General features: G+C 43.4%; 2 protein-coding genes across 7 annotated transcripts in view; one reads left to right on the top strand and one right to left on the bottom strand.

Moving 5' to 3' along the window:
- OXNAD1 (oxidoreductase NAD binding domain containing 1) overlaps window positions 1-10,350 on the bottom strand; it is a 61,467-nt gene extending 51,117 nt beyond the window's left edge. For 2 of the 5 annotated variants that reach the window (XM_081235573.1, XM_081235576.1), the window contains exon 1: window positions 9,987-10,340. The gene's annotated coding sequence lies outside the window, so the exon portion shown is untranslated. Of the gene's footprint in view, window positions 1-2,501; window positions 2,908-9,986 lie in introns of those variants that run through there. The other 3 variants (XM_081235574.1, XM_081235577.1, XM_081235575.1) reach the window with 3 other exon arrangements.
- Window positions 10,351-10,452: 102 nt separating this feature from the next.
- DPH3 (diphthamide biosynthesis 3) lies at window positions 10,453-14,450 on the top strand. 2 transcript variants are annotated; one of them, XM_081235578.1, is made up of 3 exons: window positions 10,455-10,794; window positions 11,310-11,384; window positions 13,131-14,450. In XM_081235578.1, exons 1-3 carry the CDS (start codon window positions 10,687-10,689, stop codon window positions 13,194-13,196), a joined length of 249 nt encoding a protein of 82 aa, XP_081091704.1. In that variant the 5' UTR covers window positions 10,455-10,686; the 3' UTR covers window positions 13,197-14,450. The 2 variants fall into 2 exon arrangements, with proteins under 2 accessions (XP_081091705.1, XP_081091704.1); XM_081235579.1 differs by lacking the exon at window positions 11,310-11,384 and having other exon boundaries at window positions 10,453-10,794.
- The last annotated feature ends 7,176 nt before the right edge of the window (window positions 14,451-21,626 follow it).

Genomic DNA, 21,626 nt, shown 5'->3' with positions numbered 1-21,626 from the left:
TTCAGACCTAGAGACACATAGAGACTGAAAGTAAGGGGATGGAAAAAGATATTCCATGCAAATGGAAACCAAAAGAAAGCTGGAGTAGCAATTCTCGTATCAGACAAAATAGACTTTAAAATAAAGACTGTTAGAAGAGACAAAGAAGAACACTACATAATGATCAAGGGATCGATCCAAGAAGAAGAAATAACAATTGTAAATATTTATGCACCCAACATAAGAGCACCTCAATACATAAGGTAAATACTAACAGCCATAAAAGGGGAAATTATAAGACACTGATGAAAGAAATTAAAGATGATACAAATAGATGGAGAGATATACCATGTTCTTGGATTGGAAGAATTAACATTGTGAAAATGACTCTACTACCCAAAGCAATCTACAGATTCAATGCAATCCCTATCAAACTACCAATGGCATTTTTCAGAGACTAGTACAAAAAATTTCACAATTTGTATGGAAACAAAAAGACCCCGAATAGCCAAAGCAATCTTGAGAACGAAAAATGGAGCTTGAGGAATCAGGCTCCCTGACTTCAGATTATACTACAAAGCTACAGTAATCAAGACAGTATGTACTGGCACAAAAACAGAAAGATAGATCAATGGAACAGGATAGAAAGCCCAGAGTTAAACACACGGACATATGGTCACCTTATCTTTGATAAAGGAGGCAGGAATGTACAGTGGAGAAAGGACAGCCTCTTCAATAAGTGGTGCTGGGAAAACTGGACAGGGACATGTAAAAGTATGAGATTAGATCACTCCCTAACACCATACACAAAAATAAGCTCAAAATGGATTAAAGACCTAAATGTAAGGCCAGAAACTATCAAACTCTTAGAGGAAAACATAAGCAGAACACTCTATGACATAAATCACAGCAAGATCCTTTTTGACCCACCTCCTAGAGAAATGGAAATAAAGACAAAAATAAACACATGGGACCTAATGAAACTTAAAAGCTTTTGCACAGCAAGGGAAACCATAAACAAGACCAAAAGACAACCCTCAGAATGGGAGAAAATATTTGCAAATGAAGCAACTGACAAAGGATTAATCTCCAAAATTTATAAGCAGCTCATGCAGCTCAATAACAAAAAACCAAACAACCCAATCCAAAAATGGGCAGAAGACCTAAATAGACATTTCTCCACAGAAGATATACAGACTGCCAACAAACACATGAAAGGATGCTCAACGTCTTTACTCATTAGAGAAATGCAAATCAAAACTACAATGAGATATCATCTCACACCAGTCAGAATGCCCATCATCAAAAAATCTAGAAACAATAAATGCTGGAGAGGGTGTGGAAAAAAGGAAACATTCTTGCACTGCTGGTGGGAATGTGAATTGGTACAGCCACTATGGAGAACAGTATGGAGGTTCCTTAAAAAACTACAAATAGAACTACCATATGACCCAGCAGTCCCACTACTGGGCATATACCCTGAGAAAACCATAATTCAAAAAGAGTCATGTACCAAAATGTTCATTGCAGCCTTATTTACAATAGCCTGGAGATGGAAACAACCTAAGTGTCCATCATCGGATGAATGGATAAAGAAGATGTGGCACATATATACAATGGAATATTACTCAGCCATAAAAAGAAACGAAATTGAGCTATTTGTAATGAGGTGGATAGACCTAGAGTCTGGCATACAGAGTGAAGTAAGTCAGAAAGAGAAAGACAAATACCGTATGCTAACACGTATATATGGAATTTAAGAAGAAAAATAATGTCATGAAGAACCTAGGGGTAAGATAGGAATAAAGACACAGACCTACTAGAGAATGGACTTGAGGATATGGGGAGGGTGAAGGGTAAGCTGTGACAAAGCGAGAGAGAGGCATGGACATATATACACTACCAAACGTAAGGTAGATAGCTAGTGGGAAGCAGCCACATAGCACAGGGAGATCAGCTCGGTGCTTTGTGACCGCCTGGAGGGGTGGGATAGGGAGGGTGGGAGGGAGACGCAAGAGGGAGGGGATATGGGAACATATGTATATGTATAACTGATTCATTTTGTTATAAAGCAGAAACTAACACCCCATTGTTAAGCAATTATACTCCAATAAAGATGTAAGAAAGAAAAAACCCTATCAGTGAGTGGTAAGTGACAATTAAGCTGCATCTAGTGGCAGGCTTTATAGTGGCAAGTGAGTTGCTGTACTTCAATTGTACAGCTGCATCTAGTGGCAGGCTTTGAGTCAGAATCCGACACTTATTTAGTCCACGCGTGGCCCACCCATTATTTTATTTACCACTTCCACTGTGCCTCTTTCCCACACTGCGCACTTGTCTCAGTCAGAGTTTTGGTAAGCCCACAAGCTAACCCTAGCCAAAATGCATAAGAAACAAACGTCTCTGGAGAGCTTCTCTGAAAATGGGGAAAGACCCAATGATGAGATGGCAGAAGACTCTAAGACTGCCAACAGAAAGAAAGCTGGATTTAAAAGAAAATACCAAGAGTCCTACATAATTACCGGTTCACTGCAACAGGTTATTCACATTCTCCAAGCCTGCTTTTGTGTAATACGTGGCAACCGGCTATCCAACAAAGCCATGAAACCTTCAACTGCTTCGCCACACGGAGACCAAGCACCCTGCATTAAAAGACAAGCCTTTGGAGTTTTTCAAAAGAAAAAAACATGAACACAAAGAACAGAAGCAATTATTGAAGGCCACCACTTCATCAAATGTGTCTGCACTGAGAGCATCATTCTTAGTGGCTGACCACATTGCTAAAGCTAAGAAGCCCTTTATATTGGTGAAAAGCTGATCCTGCCTGCTATTAAGGACATCTGTCATGAACTTTTAGGAGAGGCTGCAGTTCAAAAGGTGGCATGTATTCCTCTTGCAGCTAGCACCATAACCAGATGAACTGATGAAATAGCAGCAGAGGATACTGAGACACAATTGTTAGAGAGGATTTATGAGTCACTGTGGTATGCAATCCACGTTGACGAGTCTACTGATGTTGACAACAAGGCAACAACGCTTGTTTTTTGTGCAATATATTTTTCAGAAGGATGTGCATGAGGATAAGTTATGCGCACTTTTGTTGCCAACCAACACCACAGCTGCAGAACTATTCAACTCTTTGGACTTATCGGGACATATCAGGAAAACTGAATTGGTCATTTTTTAAAAATTATTTAATTAATTTACTTTTGGCTGCACTGGATCTTCATTGCTATATGCGGGCTTTCTCTAGTTGTGGCGAGTGGGGGCTGCTCTTCGTTGTGGTGCATGGGCTTCTCATTGTGGTGGCTTCTCTTGCTGTGGAGAACGGGCTCTAGGCGCACAGGCTTCAGTAGTTGTGGCACACGGGCTCAGTAGTTGTGGCTCGCAGGCTCTAGATCACAGGCTCAGTAGTTGTGGCACATGGGCATGTGGGATCTTCCTGGACAAGGGCTTGAACCTGTGTCCCCTGCATTGGCAGGTGGATTCTTAACCACTGCGCCACCAGGGAAGCCCTGAATTGGTCATTTTGTGTCAGTATGTGCGGACGGAGCACCTGCCACAGCTGGACAGCTTTCTGGTTTCACCACTTGGGTCAAAGAGGTCGCTTATGAATGTGAGTCTACTCACTGTGTCATCCGTAGACAAAGGCTGGTTAGCCGAAAAATGTCACCTGAACTTAAGGTTTTGCAGGATGTGATTAAAATTATCAACCACATTAAAGTACATGCCCTTAACTCACATCTGTTTGTGCAGCTCTGTGAGGAGATGGACACAGAGCACACACGTCTTCTCTTATACACAGAAGTGAGATGGCTTTCTAAAGGTAGATCACTGGCCACAGTTTTTGAGTTACAAGAGCCGCTCCTAAGATTTCTTTTAGAAAAACAGTCACCACTGGCACTACATTTCAGTGACACAAATGGGCTGCAAAACTTGCTTACTTGTGTGACGTATTCAACCTGCTCAGTGAACTCAATCTGTCATTTCACAGGAGAATGACAACTGTGTTCAAGTTGGCAGATAAAGTGGCTGTATTCAAAGCCAAACTGGAATTATGGGGGCGACGAGTGAACATTGGGATTTTTGACATGTTTCAAACATTAGCAGAGATTTTGAAAGAGACTGAGCCAGGGCCTTCTTTCTCCCACTAGTGCATGATCACCTATCTCAGCTTTCAAAAGAGTCTGAGCATTACTCCCCAACCACAAAAGACTCCCGAACCAGGAAGGAATGGATCCGCGACCCATCTGTGAATAAGCCAGGTGAATCGACTTCATCCATGCTAGAAGAGAATCAACTGCTTGAGACCGCAAATGACGGTGTCCTTTAAAGTATGTTTGAGTCGACTTCAAATCTCCATACATTCTGGATTAAAGTCAAGGCGGGATATTCTGAGATTGCCACAAAAGCACTGAAAAGCCTGCTTCCATTTCCAACATCCTATCCTTATGAAGCAGGGTTTTCTGCAGGGACAGCAACCAAAATGAGATCACGGAGTAGAGTGGACATAAGCAACACACTTCGGGTGTCCCTGTCTCCCATCACCCCCAGATGGGACCATCTAGTTGCATGAAAACAAGCTCAGGGCTTCCACTGATTCTGCATTAGGGTGAGTTGTATAATTATTTCATTATATATTGCAATGTAATAATAATAGAAATAAAGTGCACAATAAATGTAATGTGCTTGAATCATCCTCAAACCATCCCCTCACCCCACCCCACCCCACCCCACCCTGGTCTGTGGAACAACTGTCGTCCACGAAACCGGTCCCTGGTGCCAAAAAGGTTGGGGCCACTGCCCTAGAGTAACGGAAATAAAAACAAACAAATGGGACCTAATTAAACTTAAAAGCTTTTGCACAGCAGAGGAAACCATGAACAAAACGAAAAGACAACCTACAGAATGGGATAAAAAATTTGCAAACAATGCAACCAACAAGGGGTTCATCTCCAAAATATACAAACAGCTCATACAGCGCAATATCAAAAAATCAAACAACCCAATCAAAGAATGGACAGAAGATCTAAATAGACATTTCTCCAAAGACATACAGATGGCCCAAGACACAATGAAAAGATGCTCAGCATTGCTAATTATTCGAGAAATGCAAATCAAAACTACAACGATGTATCACCTTACACTAGTCAGAATGGCCACTATCAAAAAGTCTACAAATAATAAATGCTGCAAAGGGTGTGGAGAAAAAGGAACCCTCCTACCCTCTTGGTGGGAATGTAAACTGGTGCAGCCTCTATGTAGAACAGTATGGAGGTTCCTTAAAAAACTAAAAATAAAACTACCATATGATCCTACAATCCCACTCCTGGACATATATCCAGAGAAAACCATAATTCAAAAAGATACATGCACCCCAATGTTCACTGCAGCACTACTTACAAAGCCAAGACATGGAAGCAACTTAAGTGGCCATTGACAGATGAACGGATAAAGATGTCGTATATATATATACAATGGAATATTACTCAGCCATAAAAAAGAATGAAATAATGCCATTTGCAGCAACATGGATGGACCTAGAGATTTTCACACTAAGTGAAGTCAGACAAGGAAAGACAAATAACCACATGATATCACTTATATGTGGAATCCAAAATATGATACAAATGAATTTATCTATGCAACAGAAACAGACACACAGACATAGAAAATGAACTTATGGTTACCAAAGGGGAAAGAAGGGGAGGAATACATGTTTGGGATTAACATATCCACACTACTATATATAAAATAGATAACCAACAAGGATCTACTGTATAGCACAGGAAACTATACTCAATATTTTGTAATAACCTATAAGGGAGGAAAATCTGAAGAACATGTATACTTATGTATGTATAACTGAATCGCTGTGCTATACACCTGAAACTAACCAACAATGCAAATCAACTATACTTCAATAGAAATTTGTTTTAAAAAACAAAGCCACACTCAAAAAATACAAAAAAAAGAAAAAAACTACACATACTTTGAAATTTACGTCCAATGGTTTTTATACATTCAATGTATTAATTAACTATATAAAATTAACATATTAAGTAATTTTCAAAACCATACAAGAAAGAATATTCCATCAGGGCTTCCCTGGTGGCGCAGTGATTGAGGGTCTGCCTGCCGATGCAGGGGACGCGGGTTTGAGCCCCGGTCTGGGAGGATCCCATATGCCGCGGAGCGGCTGGGCCCGTGAGCCGTGGCCGCTGAGCCTGCGCGTCCGGAGCCTGTGCTCCGCGGAGGGAGAGGCCACAACAGTGAGAGGCCCGTGTACCGCAAAAAAAAAAAAAAAAAAAAAAAAAAAAAAAAAAAAAAAAAGAATATTCCATCAATATTTGTATCCTCATGGGCCTTATCTCACCAAAAAGTTATTTTATTTTTAAAACAGAGAAGAGTATCATAAATGCTAAATAAAACAGATATCCATTTAAGCAATGAACTGCAAGCAACAGATTAAGATTTAAAATGAATGATACTAGTTTCTGTTCAATAACTATATTCAAATTCTTTAACAATTACTGAGGCACCAGGCACTATTTTAGGTTGTGGAGACACAATAAACAAGCAGACACAAGGCCTCTGCCATCGTGAGGCTTTTATCACAGTGTCTACCACAGATAATAGTAAACAGATAATTAACAAGACACAGATTACAATGAGTGTGATAAAGGAAATAAGAGTGATGGGGTAGGTGGGGGAATATCAGGAAAGGTCTCTCTCAAGAGGCATCAGAGCTGAGACCCGAATGAGGGGAAAGAGGCAGCCAAGCAGGCGCTGGGTGCAGAGCACTGGGGCGAGGCTCCATCACAGAAACAAGCCTGGTGTGTGGTAGAGGAAGCCCAGCCAGTGTGACTGGAAAGCAGTGAGCCAAGGACAGTGACAGGAGATGAGGTCAAGCAGGGAGCCACGTGCCAGGTCACAGCAGGCCACAGGAAGGGTGTGGACTTGCTTCTGAAGGCGATGGGCAACAACTGAAGGGTTTAAGTAAACCAGGGGAGGGATGTGATCTAATTTACGTTAAAGGATCACTCAGGCTGCCCTGTAAAGAACAGAGCGCAGAGGGGCAAGAGTTGAAGCAGGAAGTTCAGCTAGAAGGCACCAGGCTAAGCGTAGACAGGATAAAACTCAGACAGAAGCAGATGAACATGGAATAGATTTTGGAATTAGAGCCCTATCACTTGCTGATAGACGGGATGAGGTGTGAGCAAGCAGAGAGAGAAAGCAAAACCAAGAATGCCTCAAAGAGCATGAATGCACTGAGATAAAACTCACAGAGCTAGCATGGCACCTGCTGATTTATAATCCTAGGTGCCAGTGAGGAAGCACAAGGGATCCCGGCATTTGGTAAGGGGACCCGAGTGGAATACAAGTTGTAACAGAGTGCTCGACTCAGAATCAGCAGAACTGGGCTCAGATCTGACTCCTTTCTGCTTTCTGACCTTAGGCCACTCACCTCTTCCCATTTATAAATGGGAATGACAACACTACCTCACTAGATTGCTGAAAGGAATAAACGTCCGGGGAAATACCTAGCAAGCAGGAGTGTCACTAAAAAATCAACCCAAATACGTTATCCCTGCCCAACAATCTAGTGAGGCAGTGGGTTGATATTGCCAATAAACAACTCCTTAGCCTGATCTACAACAGCACTCATAAAAAACAGCTGCTATGACATAAGTATGATCTAGTTCTAAACTCAATCTCACGTTAAGAATTTTGGTCACTGTTATTTTCCAAATCAGCAGTGTTACAATTAAAAAAAATTATTTTTAAACCATAAATTTGTGATCTCAAATGACTGTATAGCAACTAATAAACTTGCTTTTGTCATGCTCTCAGAGTCCAAAGATGTCTCATTATATTATAAAATGTCTATTCCCTTTTAGGAATAAATGTAAAGTTTAGTAGTCATTGTGATGTTTTATTAAAAAATGCTGGGTGGCGTAAAATAATGCCTCACAGGACTGGCTACAGTTTTACTTTCCTCAGCACAGGATGAACTCAAACTGGCAGAACGATATGGGAAACCACCTCTGGCCAGACAAGGGATATGGCAACAGACGGCAGGCTGAAAGTGGTATGGAAGGCCAAGGAGACCCCCAAATCTAGGCCTCAAGGGAACCAGCACTGCTCTAGCAGAAAATCTCAGCAGTCTACAGGGTGCCAGGGCTGTTTGTTTAATCTAGCTTTGCTTCAAGCACCATCATATCACAGATGGTACTGAAGGTAATTAGAGCCTAGTTTCTGGGGTCAGACAGGTCTGAGTGATCACCATAGCTTAATGTCACTTACCAGCATTGCCCCTTTTGGTAAGCTCCTAAACCTAAGCCCCTAAAGCTCAGGTTTCCCAATGTTGAAGATGGGATTAATGATACCTATACCTCATTGGGCTGTTTCCATGACATGATGCATGTAAACCATTTGGTACAGGGCCTGGCACAGTGTCAATTACTATTAATAAGTGGTTCATTCATTTTTCTTTTTCCATTTGAGGTAATACACACTCAAAGAAAAGTTGGAAAACTACAAGGAAATTATAAAGAAAAATTATCCAACGACTGCTGAAACTTTCAGGATTACAAACCTCAGATCTTAAGATTCCCCAGCAAACTGTTTTTGATAGATCCAAACTGTTTTCTAAAAGGTCTACCAATTTATAGTTCCATGAACCAAGTATGACTGCTGCACCCATTTCTGTACATTCAAAAATGGCTCACCTTTATTTTGTAGGTACTTATGCTCAGAAGAACTAAAGAAAGTTCCCAACCTCAAAATGATCACTGGGACTACAGAACAAACACTGCAGACTCTCTGCCCTCCTCTCTCCAAGAGGCTACCTGGGAAGTATCCGTGTCTGCAAAGATTCAGGGAGCAGCCTCTGAGCTATGTGGGCTCTGAGCTATGTGGGCTTTCTCCTTTGCTCAGAGTAGAACCATCCCAGTTAACCCTCAACAAGTTTAGCAAATGTTTCCTAACTCCTGGGTGGATCTCCAATTAGGCAAAATAGAATGTTGGTGAAGCCTCTGAAGTAATCTTCTACAAATCCCTTTAACATAACTTCTAAATTTTCTCCCAAAGACTCCTCTGCCTTTAGGTTTTCAAGCCTTAAAAGGGCTAAACCAGGTGGCACTTCAGCGTGCACAAAATTGGTAACTTCATGCAAACGTCGGGGTACGTGTACATAAATAAGCATAAGGATGTGTACATGTGTATATTATGCATATGTATTATATAAATATAAACTGAATATCGTATATGTGATTGCTGAACCAAGTAAAACTCATAATTTCCATGGCAAGAGTAGAATGTTGGATCTGAAAGGAATCTTGTAAATCATCTCTAATCCAACCCTCTTTCAGTCAGAAGAGGAAATAAGGCCCAAAGAATGTAAATGTCCATCCGCCAGAGTTAGTTCCCAGTGGTCATCTTCTGAGCCCAGATCTGCTTCTAAATAGTGGTTTTCCCACTGCATTCTTCTCTACCAAGATTCGAATTAATGCCTAGTAATGGAGCAATACTCCCATGAAACCCCGTTTTACCAAGACAGGCACTAGTGCTGCTTTCGAGACAAATCACTTTTTATTTGCATTTCCCATTAAGGTATACAAAGGCCTCATGGTAGTAACTCTGCATGCTGATGCCATTTCTTTTACAAAGAAGAAACTGTGGTTCACGTAAGTTAAGTAATTTGTTCATAGGCTTGGGGACAGACAAGCTCTTCATTTCCTAGGTGTGTGATTTTGGTCAAGATACGTTATTCTCTGTATCTCGGTTTAAAGATTAATAATATGGAATAACGTCTAAAGTCCCAGGGTTGATGGAAGAATTATACTTAGCGAAACACCTGATTGTAGTTACATAATATTATCAACACATGCTTGGCAAACACGGGACTAGAACTCAACTTGCTAACAGATCTTGCTTGGTCCTTTCGACAACACAATTTAGGGCATTTGAAGACAATCTAGGGTGAGAAAGAGGCGGGGATGTACCTGAATAGCCGAGTGCAGCCAGAACTACAAGCTACGCGTCGCCCAGAGCTCACGGTCACTCGGTGAAATCACTATTCCAAGGGAGCTTTTCGTCAGTCACCGGGGAGGCAGGGAGGGACGTTCCGGAGTCCGAGCAGTTCCCGCCGCCACCTCAGACTCAAAAAGCGCGCCCGCTTTTCCGCAGCGTCGCCGAGGGGCAGGGTCGACGCTACCTAGGCCGGCCGCCGCCCGCTGCGGGATCTGGTTAAGGCCTCTCTAAGGCCCTCGGACTTGAGGCAGGTAACCAACCCCCCAATAAGGAACCTCCAGCCCGCCGCCGCCTCTGGAACTCACCTCGCAAAGTAGGGACAAGCTCCGCCCCAGGCGCCGGAGAGCTTCCGGTGTTCCCTCACGTGACGCAGCAGCCGCGCGAGCGAACACCACATATTATTGGTTGCTGCCGTCCGATGGGCGGGGCGGGGCGCGACCCCACAGAGCAGCCACTTCCGTCCGCCCGTGTCTTCGCCCCCTAGCTCCGCCATCTCCATGGTGACCGCTACCCGGTCACCCGTTTGACCTCAAACCCTGAGTTGCGTCATTGTCTCTGAGCCGGAAGCGGTCATTCCTGCGCAGGTGCACGGCGACGACGCCCTAGAAGTTGGACCGGCCCCGGCTTGGGTCGGACGGCGGAGGTGACAGACCTTTGCTGGCCCCGGTAACGATGGCGGTGTTTCACGACGAGGTGGAGATCGAGGACTTCCAATATGACGAGGACTCGGAGACGTACTTCTACCCCTGCCCGTGTGGAGATAACTTCTGCATCACCAAGGTAACTCGGGAACCCGCCCGGCGACTCCTCGGAGCAGGCGCGCTTTCGCTCTGCCGAGTTCCTGCCGCCGATCCACGCGGCTCATAGTTATATACTCCCTTTTTTATCCGTTTCTGAATTCCCCCAAATTTGATACTCCGCGCTGTCGGCGGCACTTGGTTCTGGCCTTTAGTCGGGCCGGAGCGGGGAGGGGAGGGTGTGGATGGCGCCATCCTTCCCAACTTAAGCTTCCACTTCCTGTGATACTCCTTTGGAGGAAGGTATTATGTGTTTTTGTCTTCCCGGGGGTTTTGAGGCGACTGAACCTTGACTCACCCTCCTGGGTGTTTATCCCAAGTGAACGCTTCCAGGGAAGAGTGGGGCTGGCATTTCTCTTGGAAGATGCTTTTGGTCCTCACATGCCTTGCGGGGAGGCCAGCCTCAAAGGAGCTTGCCCACAGAGGTGGGAGGGTTTGGGAGAAGGAGATCGCCAAGAGAAGACTATGCTGACCGTGCGGTGTTCGATTTTGTTATAGGAAGATTTGGAGAATGGGGAAGACGTGGCAACGTGCCCTAGCTGCTCTCTCATTATAAAAGTGATTTATGACAAAGTAAGGAGTCAGATTTTAAAAGGTGGGGGCTGGGTTGCAGGCACCTAGAGTAGTCTGCCTGTGATAGGTAGGTGCAGAATGTTTTCTAATCTTGTGTTAGGTAAATGCTATGTTTTTTAAAACAAATTTTAAAACCATTAATAAGCAGCTGTATAGTAAATTAAAATTTTAAAAGCTCAAATTGATTAACTCTTTTAGCTTTGGAGTAGGCAATAAAGAAAACTGTTCTGTATCTAGTAAATATTATGATTACTTATTAAATAGAGAAAAAATAATTATAAAGATTATTTAATTGACAGTGTTTATTCCTCCCTTATTTAATAAGCAATTAAAATTGTTTAGAGCTCTTGGACTTATTTTGAGGGAACATTTGTATAGTATCTCTTACCTGGCTTATACATTGAACTCTGCATTATCTTGTTTGAGATGTAAGTCATAGTTGCAATTTTACAATTTTCATTTTAGTCTTTAGCTGTTCTGCTGTTTTCACCCAAGGACATTGACAATAGAAAACAAAATAAATGCCCACCTCCACCCCAAGTGGAGGTACTTTCAGTACTTTGAATGGAGTCTTAACATCATAAGAAGCTTAACATTCTTTTCTCTGGGTTTTGTTTTTTGTTTTTGTTGTTGTTGTTTTTGAGATATAATTGTCATATAACAAAGCTTAACATTCTTAAGGAAGAACTCTAAAATGAGTATAGGCAGGGTGGGGGAACAAGGCACTTAGCCTCATGACATAAGCAGGCTATAATTTAGACTGCACTTAAGAGGTTTACTGATTTATTCTTGCATTTAAATGTGTTCTGGAACAAAAAGAAAACAGGGTAAGGGTGAGCAGGAGTGCTGGTATGAGAAGAGATTGCAATTTTAAATCGGGTGATCACCTACTGTAGGCTGTTTAGCAGCATCCCTGACCTCTACCCATTAGATTCCAGTAGCACCCCACAGTATGTCAACCCAGAATGTCTCGACACATTGACAGATATCCCCAGAGACAAAAGCCACGCCTCCTCCCCGCTACCCCTTGAGAACCTCGTGTTAGAGCAAGAAGGCACGGGGCCATTTTAAAGAATATGGAGCATCGTGTTGGTGGTGGACCATAAACTCCAAAGAGCACAGTGGGAGGGTTCCAGGTGCTGGGCAGGAGTCAAAGATCGATAGGGACAGAATACAGGCTGATCCTTACGGGGATCAGACTGCAGGAGATGAGGGGTAACCTGGGAGGCAGAGGTTTCCTGGGCTGGCGGCGTAAGCCAGGCTAAATCATCAGAGATCGAACTTCATTTACAAAATAGCTAATTTGCACATTATCTATGTTGGGAAACATAAAGAGCTATCCCTTTAGTTGAAAAAAGTAATTACTTTGAAGAGGGCAGGTATTTGAGTGACCAAATATTGAAGTGGAGAAGTAGTAGTGCAAATAGTAATTAATACAGAAAATTAAAAGGTGTGACGTCTGTTTTATAAATGTGATTTCTGAGAAATGGGTGCCCTGTAGTGACGAGGGACATGTTTGTTTATAAGATAAGGTGCATTAAATATGAATTCAGGACTAAAAACTGATACATGTTTGAGATTATGATTCTGGTGCTGGCACTGACTCATTGAACAAGAATGAAGTGATAGAGCAAAGGGAAAACTTAGATTAACAGCTGCCTTGATTCTGTAACAAAATGAGTTTACCATTGATGCATCTGTGACACAGACACTCCGTGGTTAATATAATTTCTTGTTCTGCCTTAGGATCAGTTTATGTGTGGAGAGACAGTCCCGGCCCCTTCCACCAACAAAGAGCTAGTTAAGTGCTGAAGCAGACCTTAGGATTCCAAAGCCTGAACTTTGGGGAATGAGCCAAATTGGAAAAATAGAATGCAAAGTCACTGGCTTCTTCATGGCGACAGTCATTTTGTAGTTTGGTGTTCCATGGAGTGTGGATTCTTTCCATCAGCTGCCAAGTTCATCTCCAGTTGAAGAAGCAAGTCCACCACATGACATACCCGGATTTTGTGCCTAGAACTTTGAATTGGATGGGCTCTTAATTTTCCATCAGAACTTAAAAGAAGATAATTTCAAATCAGTGCTTTCTTTTGCTCAATTTTGTTATTTTTATATCTTACACCTAATTACTTCATTATCTGACAACAGCTTCATCTACCTCAAAGTCATTAAGATTCTTTAATTTAGAAAGAGATTTTATTTTTTATTTTGGTTATTAAGATTATTAAAATCAGCCCTTTCTTTGTAGTTTGACATCAGCTCTGCTGTTCTAAACTGAAGGAAATCAGTTGCCTTTAGTCAGTCGGGACTGTACCTTCAGTTGGCCAGGCCAGTTTTCAAGAGCTGGCCATGAGTCAGATGTCTGTGTTCTGTTAAGCATGTCATTTCCATGATACTTCATACACTGGGTTCTGGTCATGGTGTTAAAGAGAAAATATACTGGGCTCACAATTTTTCCAGAGTTAAAAGGTAGTGAGTTAAGAAGAAAAGTCAAAAAGTGATATGGTCAAAGAATATAGAATTTCCTTATCAATATTCTGCATGTTCCTTGAAAATCAGGACAAGATAAAAAGAAAAACAGCCAAAGAAAGTGAAATTGGTAACAGACGAGAGGAGAAAAATAGGCCTACTTTTAGTAACTTAACTGCTTGAGTGGTTTTGTGAGAACAGACCAAGCAACATTTCTGTATCTGGGTTCTTGTGTGTGTATTTGTTTTTAGATAAGGCTAACGAAATTTCACTCTAGGTAGGGGTTAATGTCAAGTCTTCATGGCTAGCGGCCCTGCTTTCAGCATTACCACCAAATCGAGTCGCTCGTCCTAAAAGGTAAAGCCCCGACAGCAGCTCTTGTATTTGCTGAGGAGGGACTTAAAAATGAGACGCCTGTTCCAATTAAATATGCCCCTGAGGGCACATCTAATAAGCCTCTATAAGCTGCAACCACATCAGACATTCACTCTTGCCCTGGAGAAAAAGAAACATACAAAGATAGGCCATCGGTCTTCCTTTGCTACAGCCCTGAGAATAGCAAGAAATAGAACCACTTGCACTGAAATTCCAAAATTCCCTTTCTATACACACCTCTGCTGTGTGTACATAAAGTTAAACTCACCTATGTCTGGTGGGTTGCTCTGTAAATGGCTTCTGCAATTAGAGAGGAAAATAGCTTGCCAGCATGTGAGCATTTTATTACTAACTGATAAATGTGCAGCCCACTCATTGGAGGTTTAAATTAAAGCAGACCAGTGGCCTTTTTTCCCCTGCCAGCGGCATGGCTATGTGAAGCCACTAGGCTGAGACATAAATCACCAAAAACTGTATGCCAGAACTGCTTGGTACATTATGTGAAGCGTACGGCATGTTGATGTGTTGAGAAATCTCATCGCTATTCGGGACACTGACACCCCAGAAGTAATCCACAGTCACTTTGGAACGAGTGACGGCTCAGGTGAACAGAGCAGGGTGTGTGCTGACTGGTGGGGATGAGCTACAGAGAGAAACGAACCGTCCCATACTCAGACGTGATGGTTTTGTAGATACTGATAAGTGATGATGAATTTCAAACAATAACAGACATCCCTGATGTCACTTACACTGTGAGCGTAGAAGAGCAGGAAGAAAAGTTGCCCAAGTCCAAACGTCCCAGGAGGAAAGCCAACGGCACTGGCGATCGGTGATAATCTGTGATAATGGGAATGGTTTCATTTCCAAAGCAGCTGAGTTGCTAAATCTGTTAACCGCAAAAGAACACATCAGGATTTAATCCTGTGTTAAGCAGAAAGTAAAACCAGGGTCTTACAGATACGACTCGAGTTCGGTGTGGTGTATATGCCTTGTTTAGCTTCACAGACATTTCAGAGCCCCTCTGAGGACTGAGTTGTAATCCAGCCTCTGTCTCTTGCTAGCTTTGTAATCTTTGGCAAGGCCAGTGGATTCCTCATCCGTCCAATTAGGAGACTGGATCAGGGTATTTCTAAACTCAGTACTATAATTTCAGGCTTCATAGTTTGCAGGAGCTGGAATGGTAATTGAAACCTTTTTAAACTAAACACGAGCTGAAGATGAATTACAGAGAAAGACACTCCATTCTTCAGCAACTCCATGTCAAAGGATTCTGCATATACTTTAGTGTACACAGTCAGAAACCTTTTTATTGGAAAGCACCCAACATTTTTGATAACTGTACGTATTAATTTATTACCAGAATAAATTGTATTGGCATGCTAAATAAAGCCAGATTATTTACATCCATTTGTTTTCATGTAGTTTTTCTTCCCCTAAATACCAACATTATGTATTAAAAGGTTATAATGTGATTTTTGTATGAGGTAGAAATCTTTAACCCACTTTAGGACTTTGTAAGGTTTCTGTTATGGACAGTACAGTTTTTAAGTAGGAAAGAAATTGCCACTCTTTCTACAGTTTGGCCACATGGGTTTCAGTTCTGGATTTTTATTGTTATTTGGAAAAAAAATAGCTTTGAATTAAGCGGCAGAAAGGCAGATACAGTTGACTGTAAGTAATTCAGTTTATTGCTGGGAAGGAAGGCTGGTATTTAAGACTGATGATCAGTTCTTACAGTGGTTTGAGAGCCCAGCTCTAGTTAGGGCACAGTTTGAATCTCAGTTCCTCCACTGTGATCTCGGACAGGTTTCTTTTTGTATCTCTGTGTCCTGGTCTGTGAAATGTAGACCATGATAGTACCTTTTCCCCAGCATTCCCTGTGGATTCATTCATTCAGCAAGGGTCTGTGGAGTGCTTGCCACACGGTGGGCACTAAGTGAGGAAGACAGGTAGGTTTCTGCCATCGTGGAGCTTCCTTGCAACTAGAAGAGAGGAAATAAGAGAACAGGCTGTGTTTAGGGCCCAGGAGGAAACAAACCACGTGATGTGATACAGGTGCCTTTCTAAAGAATAGATGAAAGTCTTCTCAGGTCTGGCACCTTTGCTGAGACCTGAAGGATGAGAATGAAGCAGGCTTGTGAAAATGATTACAATAGCTAATGACTAAAACATTTAGCACAATGCCTGTCATACGTGCAAAAGCAAAAAGTTATCTACTCTAATACCGAAAGGAATTCATTGTTTTGAGCACTGACAATATTATTAGAATAAATACGAAAAGTGCAAAGTATTGGACACCCTTTGCCCACACTTACTGAATCTCTCTCGGTTTGGGTTTTGACAAGCCCTCCAGGTGGTTCTGATGCAGCTAACGTTTGAGAAGCACTGGCTGAGCACCGGCGTTCGAACTTGGCAATGCACTAGAACCACCTGGGGAGATTTTAAAAGCCGTGCTGCCCAAGAGAGGCTGATTCATATGGTCTAGGTGCAGCTTGAACGTCAGGAATAGTACAGTCTCCCTTGTGATTCTAATGTGCAGACCAAGCTGAGAACCACTAGACTCAGCTAGAAAAGAAAATTCATAATCACAAAGTAAGAAGGATCCAGTTTTTTCAATGGTCACACCTTGTTTGCACGTGAAACAGGAGTGGGCTTAGTCGGCCACTTGCTTTGTGTCCAGACATACAATCAGCCTTAACAAGTGACTACAGAGCCCAAGCTGGGCTAATGACCCCAGTGGGAGAGCCCCAATCTGGGTAGCCCTCTAGCTGCGCCCGCTGCTTAAACGATCACATTTTCCCAGAACACACTCTGGCTGCTAATTACACACTTTACAGAAGTGACAGCTTCTGCATGTGTAAGTAATTAGGATTGCTTTAACTCCATTCCCTACTTCCTACAAAGCAAATTGCTCATGATTACATACTACATTGGGAAACCATTTTACAAATTATTCCTTCCTAAGAGTTCAAAACAAAGGACACATGAAAAGGACTTCCCTGGTGGCACGGTGGTTAGGAGCCCACCTGCCAATGCAGGGGACACAGGTTCAAGCCCTGATCCAGGAAGATCCCACATGCCGCGGATCAACAAAGCCCGTGCACCACAACTACTGAGCCTGCACTCTAGAGCCCGGGAGCCACAACTACTGAGCCCACATGCCACAACTACTGAAACCTGTGTGCCTAGAGCCTGTTCTCAGCAACAAGAGAAGCCACCGCAATGAGAAGCCCGCACACCACAACCAAGAGTAGCCCCCGCTCACCACAACTAGAGAAAGCTCACACGCAGCAACGAAGACCCAACGTGGCCAAAAATAAACAAATAAATAAGAAAATAATTTATATATTTTTAAAAAGGACACATAAAAAATAAATCACAGTTAAAAATACTATCCCCTAGCTCACAAAATTCTTAAAATGGGGGAGGGATATCCAAGGAAGGCAGCCACCTTGGTCCTGGCAAACGAGGGTTATTTGATGGGGCAAGGGGTTCCATATGAAGTGACTCCCAAATAGAGGTGAATGTCTAGTAAGGGGTGGGGCATCTCAGTATGTGGCACAGAGCCCAGGCACTGCTTCAGGGGGTCAACACTTGGGACTGAGACAGGCAAGCAGGACCCAGTCACTAGGCAAAGATTTGGGGCCAGGCTTCATCTTTAGAGGGGAATTGAGCTCTTTCCTGTACGTTTGGGCAAAGATTAATGCCAAGACTGAGGATGCGGAAGAGGGGAAACAAACTCTTAATGGGCACCACCTGTGTTCTAGGCTCTTTCCATGAGGGCAGGACAGGGCACCCAGAGACACCCCAGAGGGCATTGGGTCCCAGTCTACAATCCCAGATGGCAGAACCTGGACTATTACTGTAGCCAGCAGGTATCTCTGAACTACCAACTGGTGATGATGAAGGAGCGAACTGACGAGGATGGGGGCTTTGGACCATTTAATGTGATTAAGTGAAATAATACATGTAAAGCAGTGAGCACAGTGTTTGCACATAGTAAGAACTCAATAAAAATAGTTTAATCGTACTTATTTTTTGCTCTATCAGAAATGACCCAAGACTTACGGTCTGAGGAACTTGCCTGAATTTAAAGGTTAAGACAGCACAGAACTCAGCCATGATGTGTCAGGGGTCAACCCAGAAAAGCAAAAGAGCCATGAGCAGTAGAGGACGAGGGATTTGTTTGAGGGTTAGGTTTTATGTGGTTGTGCGAGCGAGAAGGAGGCATCAAGGCTGTTATCTCTGCGTCTGGTCTTGAGACTAAAGTAGCTACAAGTCAGCCAAACTTGGTGTGAACAAAAGAAAATACAAACTGGAGCTACGTCTGTCTCTCCCCACTGCCAACCTTGACTCAGTGGGTGATGTCTGCAGGAGGCTGGCACCATTCCCCAGGGAGCTGCATAAGTAGTTGGCACAGAACAAGGCAAAGGTGGCAACAGTGTGTGTGTGTACCCACTGCCCTGCTGCCCTGCTCCAACCTTCCGACCATAAAAATGTGTCTGCTGCTTTCCTTCTCATTTCCAATTTTTTTTTTTTTTTTTTTTTTGGCTGTGCAGCTTGCAGGATCTTAGTTCCCTGACCAGGGATTGAACCCGAGCCCTGGCAGTGAAAGCGCTGAGTCCTAGCCACTGGACCGCCAGGGAATTCCCTCATTTCCAAATCTTGCACAAAATTTCTCTTTTGGTCGATGCTCACCCAGGAGCATACAGAGAAGGGAATTCTGTGATATGTAGTCCTATAGTCCCAGTTTAGCCGATTGCCGCCATACACAATGTTGGGGAAGCCGAGGCCGGGGTGGGACACCATTTTTGTTTTTAAACAGGTAAAGTGATAATAGCATGACGTCATTTAGATCACACTGTGGTGTTGATTTCATTATCCCCATGTTAACTGAAACATTAGATCAAGTCAGCCTCTCTTGCTGGCCAGACATCAGACAACAGTCCCATGAGATTAATTTTTGCTACACTTGTGTTGTGAGATGAGCAAGGTTTTGGCTGTGTTTTCTGTATTCAAATTTAGAGCCATGTCATTCTAGTAATAATAGGTTAATATTTCCAAAGTCTGCTCTATATATCCACATGAAGGGATTTATGAGCTCTAATTCTAGAGAGAAATGGGACATACGTTCATACAATGTCATTCAAAGTGAGATGTAATACCCCTGGGAACCTAGACCACCCCCCCCACCTCCCCTTACTGATGAGTCTGTTTCCTGGTTGCTGGAATTTGGGGATGATTCGTTTTGAGTGTTTTTATCGCAACAAATTCCCTGATACATTTCAGTGGTGTCCAACAGTTTGTTATCCAGACCGTTTCAAATCAGGTGAGAAGCTCACACTTCAAGTGTGACATGATCTGCATGGCCAGGCCTGAAAACTTGAACTTTGGACCTTGAACAGAATCTGCCAGATATAGTTTTTATATTCCTGGCAAAATATGGCCTACTCGGGACTTGTCCATCTAGCTTGGCTAAGCACTCGACACATGATGCTGAGGTCAAGGGGAAAAAAATCCGTGAAGTTAGACGTAAAAAAGGACTCTCTGCTTGTAGAAGTGTTAAGTTTACTAGTAGTTAACCCACCAAAATGGATAAGCAGTGTCATTCAACCAATAAAGATGCTGCAAACCTTTTCTGTTTATGAGTTAGGCCTAATCTCTGTGCCAAGGGGGGATTTTACAAACACAGAATTGTATTACAGAGAAACTTAAAGAACAGGATGGAAACGCTTTTCACCAGTAAGTGACACAGATGTAGGTGTTGGTAGCTAAATGATAGGAAACTTTGTTCTCTTTGCCGAACACACCCCCTTACTCATCAGGTATTTTAAGCAGTCAAGTACCATCTGGACATCAGGAGGCAGAAGGGGGCCTGACCTTGGCCAGATGGCTCCAGTTTTCCTCGCTTGCACATGTGTTCCTCCCCATCTGTGGACTCAGTGGGGCAGGGCCCTGGGCAAAGTGGCGAAGGACTGTACTGGTCACCTGGGCAGGCCTTGGTCTCGCTACTGTAATACAGGGCGGGGGCAGGGGCGTAGCTGAAAGAATGATTTCAGACATCTCAGCTCTGTTCTGATGTGACATTGAGTGGGTGAATGACTATTTCCAGTCTCCGATGAACTTGTCCTCTCGAGCCTGAAGGGGCCACCTTGAGGTGACAGCCGTGCTTTGGGCTGGGGAGCGGGGGCAGGAAGAGAGGAGTGGAGGAGAGAAGCCTTCGCAGGAATGACTGTGAATGACAGAGGCCAGGGCCTGTCGGGGGAGCCAGGGCCCCACTGGACACGAGTGTGGGTAGCCCAAGCCCCGCCAGCTTGCAGGAGGACATGTGCAGCCAAAACCTCCCTGTCCCACGTGTCCTTTTTCCCAGGGGGCAGCCTACTTAATGCAAATGCCACCTGTGGGACCTTCAGCCCAGGTCTGGGGCAAACTCGTCCACTGGTTACTGGCCTCAGCATCTCAAGACACACTTAGCTAGGTCTTTGAGTTCCAGGGCTGCCCTGTCCAACGTAGTAGCTAAAATTCATATTTCAATTAAGAGGAAATAAAATTAAGTCAATTCCTCAGCCATACTACCATATTTCACATACTCATGTGCACATGCTGCTGTGGCCTGTGGCTACCATACTGGACGGTCCAAGTAAAGAACATTTCCATCATCACAGGAAGTTCTACTGGAGACCTCTGTTCCAGAATTCGCCAGAGTGCTCGTATACTGAAGAAACATAAAACACCTCTCTGGACTTCCTCTTCTTCTTCTATTACGTGTCTTTCTTTGCTTGCATTGGAATATCTTGGCCATAGATTCTTTTTTTTTTTTTAATAAATTTATTTATTTATTTATTTATTTATCTTTGGCTGCATTGGGTCTTCGTTGCTGAACGCGGGCTTTCTCTAGTTCCGGAGAGCAGGGGCTACTCTTTGTTGCGGTGCCCGGGCTTCTCATTGCAGTGGCTTCTCTTGTTGCGGAGCACAGGCTCTAGGCGTGCGGGCTTCAGCAGTTGTGGCTCACAGGCTCTAGAGCGCAGGCTCAGTAGTTGTGGTGCACGGGCTTAGCTTCTCCGCGGCATGTGGGATCTTCCCAGACCCGGGCTCGAACCCATGTCCCCCACATTGACAGGTGGATTCTTAACCACTGCACCACCAGGGATGTCCCCATAGATTCTTAGACCTTTGATATCGAAGACCTGGGTTCAAGCCTCAGCTTCCCCACATCAAGTTTACAAGAGTTACTTAGTCTGTTTCTGTGTCAATAAAATGAGGATAATTAACCACCTCCCTGGGTTGGGAAAATCAGATGGGATAATAAACAGGAAGTTGCTGATAAGCCCCATGCACTGTACATATTCTCACCAAGCGATGCACAAAGAGAAAAGGGAAGGGTGATAGCCATTAAAA

The sequence above is a fragment of the Mesoplodon bidens genome, assembly GCF_964165515.1.
Source record: "Mesoplodon bidens genome assembly, chromosome: 5".
NCBI classification, from domain to species: domain Eukaryota; kingdom Metazoa; phylum Chordata; class Mammalia; order Artiodactyla; family Ziphiidae; genus Mesoplodon; species Mesoplodon bidens.
This window is presented reverse-complemented; position numbering and strand designations above follow the sequence as displayed.

Coding starts and splice junctions, on each gene's coding strand:
- DPH3 (XM_081235578.1), top strand. CDS start 10,687: ATGGCGGTGTTTCACGACGAGGTGGAGATCGAGGACTTCCAATATGAC. Junction 10,795..11,309: donor ATAACTTCTGCATCACCAAG/GTAACTCGGGAA, acceptor ATTTTGTTATAG/GAAGATTTGGAGAATGGGGA. Junction 11,385..13,130: donor TAAAAGTGATTTATGACAAA/GTAAGGAGTCAG, acceptor GTTCTGCCTTAG/GATCAGTTTATGTGTGGAGA.